Source organism: Hyla sarda, chromosome 7 (assembly GCF_029499605.1).
Source record: "Hyla sarda isolate aHylSar1 chromosome 7, aHylSar1.hap1, whole genome shotgun sequence".
NCBI lineage: Eukaryota > Metazoa > Chordata > Amphibia > Anura > Hylidae > Hyla > Hyla sarda.
This window is the reverse complement of record NC_079195.1, coordinates 66,738,473-66,750,640: the sequence shown is the minus strand read 5'-3', so window position 1 is coordinate 66,750,640 and position 12,168 is coordinate 66,738,473. Positions and strand designations below refer to the sequence as shown.

Here is a 12,168-nt window from a genome sequence, read left to right as displayed (position 1 = left end):
CTTGCCATATCCCCAGGTTGTGTGGTTCAGTGTGTGAACACGACCTCTGGGGTACATTGATGTCATTTGTTTCAGTAGGGGGGTGCATGGCTCAAGAAGATTGAGGAACATTTTATTGTAATACATGCAACTTTGCTTGGCTTTCTTGCAGTTTCCCTCGGTTTGTGAAAACATAAGACTCACAGTGTATGACTGGTAAGTAACTGCGAGCTCCCTGGGGAGTTGAGGTCTATTGGAAAATTTTCTTGGAAAGGATCATCAGATTAAATAAACCACTTTTGTTTTTAATTTAATTCATTCAGCGATTTAATCTGTATTAATTTAATTTTGCTAGTTTTATTTTTGCTAGACTTAATTTTTTTTTAATACAGTCTTTTTTATTGTTTATATTATGTTAATTTATGTATTTATAGAATTCTTTTTTTATTTATTTATTGGAGAAAGGTCTTTAATCGTGATGAATTCCATTTTACATTTCTTTTTTTTTTATTCCACTGTTCTGTTCAGGGACAGACTTACCAAGAATGATACAATTGGAACAACTATTCTGAGTTTGTCTAAAATTGCTGCATCTGGTGGAGATTTGGAAGGTGAGACAATAACTCTTCTATTAGGGAGATTGAGCGGATTTTTTTTTTTTTTTGTTGCTAAAAATTGGAAAATGTTTATATGCAAATGAAACCTCGCAAGTAAACAATAAATAAATAAAACGAAAAACATGGTTGTTACTTTACCTCTAGTACTTTTCATTACTGTGTATGGAGGACAGAAGACACACAAAGGGAATCAGTTCTATCAGTCCCTGTTGCTTTGAAGGGGTACTCCAGTGAAAAACATTTTTTTTTTAACTCAACTGGTGACAGAAAGTTAAACCGATTAGTAAATTGCTTCTATTTAATAATCTAAATCCTTTCAGTACTTATCAGCTGCTGTATACTAGAGAGAAAGTTCTTTTCTTTTTGAATTTCTTTTCGGTCTGACCACAGTGCTCTCTGCTGACACCTCTGTCTAGGTCAGGAACTCTCCAATAGTTCAACAACTGTCCAACAGTTCCTGATATGGACAAAGGTGTCAGCAGAAAGCACCGTGGTCAGACAGAAAATAAATTCAAAAAGAAAAGAATTTCATCTGTGGTATACAGCAGCTGATAAGTACTGGAAGGATTAAGATTTTTAAATAGAAGTAATTGACAAATCTGTTTAGCTTGCTGGCCCCAGTTGATTTAAAAAAAAAAAAAATTCTTCCTCTGGAGTACCCCAGTTTTTATTACAAAAAAACAGCCATAAAATTTGGTTTAAAAGGCAGTATTTTTGCTAAATAATGTGTTTTATTAAAGTCTATGGAAAAACGTTTTAGTGCAGATCGTGTTCATAATTTGTGGCCATAAGTAACATCCGCAAAGCAGAGCAAAACGTCTGTAAAATAATTATAACCTGCAGCAAATTCTACAACTTTGCTTAATAAATATATATATATATATATATATATATATATATATATATATATATATATATAAATAAATTATATATATATATATAAATAAATTATATATAAATAAATTATATATATATATATATAAATTATATATATATATGTATGTATATACATATATGTGTTATAATAATATATAAATTATTATATATTTTTTTTAAATTCTTGTATTTTGGCTATAAATATGATCAAAAATACAATTTGTAAGTACCGTAATAATATTACTATTATTTATATTATAAACTTGGTTTGCACAAAGATAATAGATGTTCAACTTCCAGCTGTCCGGGCATGCTGGGAGTTGTAGATTTGCAACTTCTGGAGGACTGTAGTTTGGAGACCACTGCTCTAAGCTTATAGATATAACAAGTCAAAGTGCGTAAGCAATTCTGTTCTGCTGGCCAAGATGAATAAATGTGATGGTTAATATAGTAGTATATCTCGGCCCGGATCATGACAGAGCTGGTGACATACGTGGAGGCCACGAGGTTAGATGTGAATTAGCTTCCCCATATAGGACGACACTTACAGTTGGGGTTGCTAAAGGCAACTAAACAATGGAGGCTCTTGGACATTTTCCCCATGTTCATTTAAAGGGGTGTTCCAGGAAAAAAAATATATTTTTTTTATAATACATACACATCAACTGGCTCCAGAAAGTTAAACAGATTTGTAAATTACTTCTATTAAAAAACAAAAACTCTTAATCCTTCCAGTAGTTACCAGCTGCTGAAGTTGAGTTTTTCTTTTCTGTCTGACAACAGTGCTCTCCACTGACACCTCTGCTTGTCTCAGGAACTGTCCAGAGTAGGAGCAAATCCCCATAGCAAATCTCTAATGCTTCGGACAGTTCCTGAGACAAGCAGAGGTGTCAGCAGAGAGCACTGTTGTCAGAAAGAAAAGAACAACTCAACTTCAGAAGCAGACCACTACTGGAAGGATTAAAGTGCAATTGTCATGACATTTTAGTGTAATAAGCTGCACACAGCCTTTGTACTGTGTTCAGGTGTTATGTACAGCAATTATTTTACCTCATATTTGCAGGCTTTTGTGGCGCTAAAAAGTGCTTTTAATCAAAGCCACTGACTGTCGGATAGGCGTGGTGCGAGGTACGCGATGCCTCGCCGCCACCACGCCCACCCACACGCCCACTTTGTATCTCAGTGCTGGGACCGCTGTGTGATTGATAAACAGGTCCCAGCGCATGCGCCCTTCAACTAATGTAACGTGCGCGCTGCTGCGTGTCATCCTGCAATATATGAAAAGTTTTTAACAATGACAGTGCCTCTTTAAGCTTTTTAAATAGAAGTAATTTACAAATTTGTTTAACTTTCTGGAGCCAGTTGAGATATATATATATATATATATAAACACATTTACCCCTTTAATTCTCAGATCTCCATCATTATAGGTCAATTAATTCTGGTCTAAACAAAAAAAAAATAATGCATTAACCCCATGTTAAGGAATCTCTCATTTTTGACCAACCTGCATCAAAAATGTATAGCAAATGAAGTGTAATTTTTTATACAATGTTTCCCAACTATGGTCCCTCCAGCTGTTGCAAAACTACAACTGCCAGCATGCCCGGACAGCCCTCGGCTGTCTGGGCATGCTGGGAGTTGTAGTTTTGCAACAGCTGGGTGGACCCGGTTGGGAAACACTGGTTATATACGTTTTTTATTGAAACCTAACGTCTCCCGCTCAGAGGAATGGTTTAGGCTCAAATTTGGATTTTGTTATGTTTGTTCCATTTAAGTTTTGTGATACCCTGATATGTGGTGTTTTTGTATCTTTTCTGTTAAATTTTCTTTGCCCTCTATGGAGATGATATTGAGTATTATTGCTTTGTACTGAATTGTGTCCAACATGTACTTTTTAACCCTTTTCTTTTTGTAATATAGACAGTGATACTCCTGGAGTTGGGTCTACGGCCTTAGAAGGTGTATAGAGTGGTGTGATCTGATTCTGAATTGATTTTACAACCCTCTGCCCAAACTGTGCTTCCCAAAGCTTTACATATGCCAGGCTCCCTTTTACATATGCCAGTCATCCTGGCGCGCGCCGGAGGGAAACTGATTGCAGAACTGATCCCATTCACAATCATCACACCGGATGGTGGAACATGCCGCATGGGCGCCGGACAGGGGAAGACATCTTTCGGTGATCCCCTGTCCAGCATGCACAATAATCAATGCCAAATCCTAAACAACTGAAGCACTTTTGTCATCAGTTGTGGCATCAGTTGCGGTGATTTTCGACTGAGCCGGATGCCGGACATATGCAACTCTAGCCTAAGTAAATTACTTAAATTCTGAAACTTTTTAGGGGGAAAAAATCAGTTTTGGCAGAGGACCCTGCATGCATGTTGCTGCTTTGAAAATACTTGCCTGATCTTTTCTTGTCCTTGTTATATAGCTGACTGGATCATGTAGTGCACAAAATCAATATTCCATTATAAGGTGGAATTGTATCCACAGCAGGTCGGACACTGTCTGCTCCCTTCAGCCTTCTATACTTCTCCCCTCAGACCATGTTATTATCCATTATACAGCACCTACACATTCTCTGGATCTTTTATATAGATGAATTAATTCATAATGCAGTTCTACCAACATTTAAGCCTCAAATCTCCAGTCAAGAACGCCCCCACACCATTCGGAACACTTACTGTCATTTACTGTCTTATTCAGGGAACATTGTTACGATGCCTTGAAAGGGTTGGGGTATGACACTGACTGCGTTCCAGTGTTCCTTACAACCAAATTCACAAAATGTTTTGACTACATATGATAATAAAATGAAAACATCTATAGATATACCAGATATATTTGTCAATTTTACATGAACAACCTCAATTTTTTTTATATATATATATATATATATATATATATACATATATACTCTATAGCAGTGGTCTTCAACCTGCGGACCTCCAGATGTTGCAAAACTACAACTCCCAGCATGCCCGGACAGCCGTTGGCTGTCCGGGCATGCTGGGAGTTGTAGTTTTGCAACATCTGGAGGTATGCAGGTTGGAGACCACTGCTCTATAGCATCAACATATTCCACAGCATTATATAATACAGATAATAGAGGCTCTTTGATTCAAACACTCAATCTCTAATTTTCTTGGACTTTTCATTGATTAGCCATTTTCAGAATCAGCCATCAATAACCTGTGGCGGCCCAGTACGGGAGCTGTTACCCAGTACCCTTGCTGTCCTGTCAGGCAGCCTCCCTACAGTGTTCCCTGCCCCCCCCTGCATCTGTCCCCCCATGTAAATATGTTTCTAATGTATTATACCATGTAATGTGTTCAGAGAGCGTTGTTACTTTAAGACTGTTTACCATGTGACTTGTCATGGGACTGTTACCCTGGAGGTGCCAGTGTCCAGGTGATCCCAGGGGTGACCTATGGGCTCTCTGCTAGTCTCCCTCATATAAGCCCTGGATGGTTCTAGCTCTCTCTCTTTCCTTACAAGTCTTTGCTGAGATCAAGTTGAGTCCTAGACAGTGTCCAGAGTCATAGGAGGCCTCAAGTCCAGTCTGCAGCTACAAGCGGCTACAAGTAAGCCACAGTCTCCGTATTGTCAGTCACAGTCACCATTTGTCAAGTCAGCGTGGCCTGCATTAATTTGACCATATCTACTACAAGTTCCAGCCACTGGTCATCTCTGTGGGCCCTGGATGAACAGTATAGACTTTACCTTCTGTCTACCCTCAGTAAAGCTACCGTTATCCGTAACTTGGCGTCGGAGTCATTGTTGCCCCCCCGTTCCTAGCCCAGGATCCAGCGGTATACCTTCGTGTGGTATCGAGGATAAACCACGCCCTGGTGTCACGAATACAAGGGGTTAATGCCATCTGCCTCTAGGGTAACAACATCTGCCCTCATCACACCCTGTATCGAGGATAAACCATGCCCTGGTGTCACGAATACAAGGGGTTAATGCCATCTGCCTCTAGGGTAACAACATCTGCCCTCATCACACCCCGTTACCACAGACCAATACCCAGCACCTTGCCTATCAGCCATTTGCCACAGTACTCGCATATAGAGATAACCGATCCGAAAGCAGACAGCTCCGTACATTGCGTAGTGGCCGTGTTGGGTTACTACAGCTGATTTCTTGTTGAAGGAGCAGGAGCCGGGCTGCAGTAACCTGAAACAGCCACTGCACACTGTACGGAGCTGTCTGCCTCTAGCTCTGCTCTCACTATATGTCAGCACTGTGGCTCTGGTAAATGACTGACCGATGGGGTGTAGGACCCCGTACCCATCCCCCCCCCCCTCCCCCCATTCCAATTAGATATCAAATAAAGTCCTGGAAAAACATTTTCATTTATATGATACATGGCAGATTAGTTGGACACACTTCTGCTACTGAAAAATCCATTTCATACATTTGAATGAGATTGTGTGTACTTCTTCATGCCCCATTCAGATGAAGAAATTCTTGCAACAAATTTGGCACATGTGACTATACACTTATGTATAAAACACGTATAGATCTACTTGCAGATCCAGCTCAGTCAGTACTGCATGCTTTTTGTCAGTGTGAACAGGCCTTACTAATCAACAACCTTTAACAATATAACCTTTAATTTAACCTTTCCCAAAAATGCATTGTAAATCATGTGATTTCCCACAAAAGAAATTAATTCTTCTTCTTTTTTTACTATTAATATTGCCAAAAAAGGTGCCCTATAGAACAGACTGGTGCTTAGCTGTCTACAGCAGATGGTGAGAGTTTTCCTTAGACTTTAGGTCTGCATAGTACAGAGCCGGCTCTGGGTAGAGGTGGTGCAGACGGAAACATTAAGAAAAAAATGTCATGCTGTCTTATGAATGGGCATGCACCATTAAGGATAGTTGAAATCACATCTGATAAGTGTCTTAAGGCCCTCCATAAACATTAGAAAAAAGAAATCAAAACCCACCGATTCTGCGGAAGAGTAGGATCGGACATTTTGAATTTCAACTTCCTTATCATATTTTTTTTTTTCTGGAGAGATAAGCCAGAGGAGTCTGGCAGCAGCTTACCCCTCCTTCCTTCATTCAGAAGACACAAACGCCCAGACAAGCAAAGTGTTCATGTGTATAGGTGTATTAGAATTATAAAATAGGTGGGTCATTAGCTAGTTCTGGTTATATAGATACCATGTGGTTAGCTAAGGAGGAGTTTTGTTTTGCAACCAAATGCTTTTGGGTAGAGTTTCTTTTTGGTACCCCACATATCACCCTACACCAAAACCACATGGGCTACCAGCCCTTAGATATACCCCTGAAGCCTGGGTACATTGTCCCCCCCTTAACTGCTAAAAATCCTAGACCTTTATTCAGTTCTAAAGCTAAATGGCACCTTTCCTGGCAATATCGCCATCTTCTTATTTTACGTGCTAGACCTAATTATTGCAAATCAGTCTTGTAAAATAAATGAAACAATTATCAATTGGTACCTCTACTTTTGAGAAACTTTTCAGATTTTTTTTATTTACTGTTTTCAAATACTATGGGAGGAGTTTATGGCATTCCTTGTGCCAATGCAGAGTGGCAAAATTTTTGCGCTAATTATTTTTGCACAAAATGGAACAACAATGTTTGTGCATAGTCTGTGATTGCGCAAAAAAACTTGCACAATTTTTCCCCTCTGCACTGATGCCGGAAATGATACATTTTCCCCTATGTTTCTAAGGGAAAACAAACCTATAGGAACAACCTAAAATACAGCATGACTAAAATGAGAATTTTAATTTGTGGTCCCATTTGCTTGGCAGTCCTCACCAAAACAGGACTGTTGGGTGGTATGCCTGTGATTTCCTTGACTATCAGCAAATATACATGTGTTTTAAGGGTATCCTTATGTGTGTGCATAGGGGGAGATTTATCAAAGCTTGTATAGAGGATAAGTGAAAAATGAAAAGAGATCTGATGGGTTATTATGGGCAGCTGCTCCACTTTTCCTTTGCACAGGTTTTGATAAATCTACCCCATAGTGTTTAGTTTCCTGATAGACAAGGATGCAAGGTGTCCTGCTTTGTCAGGTTGTTCCTACAGGTAAAGGGGTTATCCAGGGAATGAAACAGAGCCAATTTCTTCCAAAACCAGCACCTTATCTGTCCTCAGGTTGTGTGTGGTATTGCAGCTCAGTCCAATTCCAGTGCATGGAGCCAAGTTGTAATACCACCCACAACATGAGGACATGGGTAGTGCTGTTTTGGGGGGAAAAAAATCTGTTTTTATCCCTGGATAACCCCCATAATAACTGTACATTGGTAAATTTCCCTTCTAGCACTTTACTGATACAATACTTCAAGTACCTTAAAAGTATTGGTATCATTTATCGATGTGAAAATACCAATCATTGTGGTTTATATTGTCTTCTACTTAAAGGGGCATTCTGGTTTCAGCCAATTAAATGTTATTATTTAAATAATAAAAAGCTATACAGTTTCCAATTTACTGTCTGTATCAATTCCTCATAGTCTTTAAACATGTTACATAATGTAGATAATACCATTATATGTATATTTGTAATATACATTGGTTAAAAATGTGTATATTTTTTGGTGAAAAAAATTATGTCCCTGCAGCTATTGCCTGTGTGTTTCTATTTGGAGACAAAATACAGGAAGTGAGGGCAGAACAAGCGGGGCTCTGTGCAGGCTCCTGGCTTGCCAATCAGCCTGCTGTGTGAGTCGGAAGCATATCACAGAGCCTCAGTGCACAGAGCCCTGCTTGTCGTCGGTGTACGGAGCCCTGCTTGTCGTCGGTGCACGGAGCCCTGCTTGTCGTCGGTGCACGGAGCCCTGCTTGTCGTCGGTGCACGGAGCCCTGCTTGTCGTCGGTGCACGGAGCCCTGCTGGTCGTCGGGGCACGGAGCCCTGCTGGTCGTCGGGGCACGGAGCCCTGCTCGTCGTCGGGGCACGGAGCCCTGCTCGTCGTCGGGGCACGGAGCCCTGCTTGTCCACCCTCACTTCCTGTATTTGGACTCCTCACAGAGACACACAGACAATAGATGTCACATTTTTAATCAATGTATATTACAAATATACATAGAGCTATTTTCTACGTTATATGACAGGTACACGTTAAGATCTCAGCTTACAGTCATTGAATGGGTCACTTCATTGTTTACCTCCAAGGCATGACAAGGTAATTGGTCAATCACGTGTGATCACATGACCAGGACCGATACTCATTCCCTGGAGGTAAACAGTGGTTACTCTGCTTGCAGACTTTGGAAAGGGATTTTAATGAATTGATACAGAATGTAGATGAGATAACGGTATACCTATTAAATATACAATACATAAGTATTATGTGCAAATCCTGAAATGCTCCACAACTCTACTTTTACACTTTTGTACAATGCATTCCCTGCTGTCCGAAACAACTAATCATCTCTGCTATCATTTCTACAGCTAAGAAAAAAAGCTAATTTAACCTGGTTCATGTGATGCGCACTTGAAAAAAAGAGTATTAAAATGACTAATAAAGTAGCTAATCCAGAAATGTAATTTATCCCAGGCTGTTTTATTCTGTGCTGTAGTGTGGCAGCAAATACAGTCTGTTCTGTTCTAGAATAGCGAAGACAAAGCACAAAATGGAATAAAATAGCCTTTCTATGAGGGAAAACTATTCCTGAAATAAGAGCTGCTCCATCTATTTATCTGAAAACTATTACTGCTACCTGCTCAACTACTTTAGGCTTGCGGCCTACCAAATCTATCTTTTTATCTATCTATCTATCTATCTATCTCCATCTATCTATCTATCTCTAGCTCTATCTGTCCTATCCTATTCAATTCTATCTCATTATCTATCTATCTGTTCTGTTTTTCTGCGAATGCAGAAAACACGGGCAGATCTGTCATTTTGTCAGCAAATAACAATGGTCTTCTCTGGGAATTACAGAACAAATCTTTCCGATTGTTGCACTGTAGAGAAGCAGCTTCTATTTTAGTAATAGTTTTCCTGTTCACATATTTTCCTAATCTCAGCTTGATCTTTCCAAACAGCTGCTAGTGACAAGGAGGTCGGATTTTTACCCACTTTTGGACCCTGTTACCTTAATCTGTATGGAAGTCCAAGAGAATTCACCGGATTTCCTGACCCATATGATGATCTCAACTTTGGAAAGGTACTTTGGAACTGTGATAAAATGTGCAACACTGCTGAGCAATGATGGGGGCTTTCCATAAAGAAATGGTCTACACAATGGGTGTACTGGGCATTATTTGTGATGATTCAGAAACATACATATGCAAGAATAAACCATGTGTAACGGAATATCTACCCTGTTACAAATCTTTGTGCTGATGATACAAAGATTTATAACACTGTTGGTATTCCTGGAGGGATGCGCCGGGTGGGAAAGGTTTTGGGTAAATTAGAGGAATGGTCAGAACTCTGGCACGTGGCAAGTATAATGTGGATAAGTGTAAAAACTCTCGGGCAGAATATGGACTGTGACACAGTCCTGACCTCAGTATCGGAGAAAAGGGATTCAGGAGTCATTATTTCAAAAGACTTAAAGGTAGGCAGACAATGTAATAGAGCAGCAGGAAACGCTAGCAGAATGCTTGGATGTAAAGGGAGAGGTATAAGTAGTAGAAAGAGAAGTGCTCATGCTGCTGTACAGAACACTGATGAGACCTCACTTGGAGTATTGTGCGCAGTACTGGAGGCCATATCTCCAGAAGGATATAGATACTCTAGAGAGAGTTCAGAGAAGATACTAAACTAGTACATGGATTGCAGGATAAAACTTACCAGGAAAGGTTAAAGGGCCTTAACATGTATAGAAGAAAGAAGAGACAGAGGGAATATGATAGAAACTAATAAATCCATAAAGGGAATCAACACGGTAAAGGAGGAGAGAATATTTAGTAGAAGAAAAACTACCACAAGAGGACATAGTTTTATATTGGAGGGGGCAGGTTTCTACAGTAATCTAAAGTATTACTTTACTGAGAGAGTAGTGGATGCATGGAATAGCCTTCCTGCAGAAGTGGTACAGTGAAGGAGTTTAAACATGCATGGTATAAGCATAAGGCTATCCTTCATATAAGATAGAGATAGGTATAAGGCTATCCTTCATATAAGATAGAGATAGGTATAAGGCTATCCTTCATATAAGATAGAGATAGGTATAAGGCTATCCTTCATATAAGATAGAGATAGGTATAAGGCTATCCTTCATATAAGATAGAGATAGGTATAAGGCTATCCTTCATATAAGGTATAGACAAGGATGATTCATAAGTAATTAGATTATTGGGCAAACAAGATGGGCCAAATGGCTCTTATCTGCCGACACATTCTATGTTTCTATGTGTCGATTATATCTAAATTGTGGTTGGGGCTGTAGTTGCACTGGACCTCCATAGTGCCAGAGAGCTCTTCGGGACTCTGACAATATTTATCAATATTGGGCAAACAAGGATCTAGCAGGAGACAGACCCTGATGACTGGTTTTAAAGTCAGCTCCAAATAGGTTTATCAGATGTTACTTCTGTGTGTGATAACTTTTTTTTCAGTTTAACTAAAAGTAGACTTAAATGGAGACTGCACAATAATTTCCTTGGGTGGGCTTATGGAACAAACACCATGGGCCAAGCTCTTTTTTTGCCTTTGTGCTCTTTAACCTCACTGCTTACTATTGCTCTGTTCACATTGCAGGGAGAAGGTGTTGCTTATAGGGGAAGAATCCTTGTTGAACTGCAAACTAAACTTGATGGCACACCAGCTAAAAAGATCGAGGATATCCCAAGTGATGATCTCCTTGTTGTCGAGGTAAGTCTACCCATGGCTCCAAATGTATTGTTAGATGGTTAATGGGCAGATAATATGATTTGGCAAAAGTATCAGTTGAAAATAAGTGTTATAAACATTTTTTGGAAACAAACAAGGTCCTAGGGTGCCCATTGACATTTTATGGGTTCTATTTTGCTTGTAATTTCTGAGATTTGTTTCTGAAGCAAAATGTTCTCTGGCTACTACTGTATCTACGGTAACATGAAGCATCAATGTATCTACAGGATTTTAAGCAAAACAGGCAACACGAACCTTGAGCTATACCATGATGACCTACCGTAGTACAAGTTACATTAAAATGGATTATGGAAACGTCTAAGGCATTGCTCAAGCTGCCTTATTGCTCAATTTTTGTTGACCTTTGCAGGCAGAATAGCATAGTTAAAACTTACCTGATGGATCCATTGAGAGAGTGGGATCTGTAGCAAAATGGGTGTTCTATAAGTGTAGGGGAGAGGATACATACTTTAAAAACAAATTATTTTTGGTGATTACAGAACTGGGGAAGGCAGGTGAGCAGTGATTATATGCTTCTGCAACATTTTTATTTGTTTTACCTAATGTCGAAATGCTCCTTTAAGAGCTCATCCACACTATGGACATTCAGCTTCAAAATTCTGCTGGCCAGATGTCCGTTATCAGTGGGGACCGCTGGTTGCTTCGGCTGCAGTCCCGACTGAATTCTGCCCAAAGATGAACATGTTCATTCTTTGAGCGGACATACCTTTCTGCCTGTGGAATTCCGCTGCGGTGATGTCGAAGTCTGAACAGAACAACAGAATCCCATTGACAACATTTGGACTCCGCTGGCGGAAAGTCTGCAGTGTGGACAAGCCCTAAGGAAGACACAAACT

General features: G+C 39.7%; 1 protein-coding gene across 12 annotated transcripts in view; it reads left to right on the top strand.

The window, feature by feature from the left end:
* MYOF (myoferlin) overlaps positions 1–12,168 on the top strand; it is a 228,335-nt gene that overhangs the window by 149,084 nt on the left and 67,083 nt on the right. For 11 of the 12 annotated variants that reach the window (XM_056529441.1, XM_056529437.1, XM_056529444.1 and 8 more), the window contains 5 exons: positions 152–195; positions 508–590; positions 3,396–3,434; positions 9,517–9,638; positions 11,180–11,293. In XM_056529441.1, coding sequence (XP_056385416.1) covers positions 152–195; positions 508–590; positions 3,396–3,434; positions 9,517–9,638; positions 11,180–11,293 — 402 coding nt within the window. The remainder of the gene's footprint in view (positions 1–151; positions 196–507; positions 591–3,395; positions 3,435–9,516; positions 9,639–11,179; positions 11,294–12,168) is intronic. The other variant, XM_056529439.1, reaches the window with a different exon arrangement.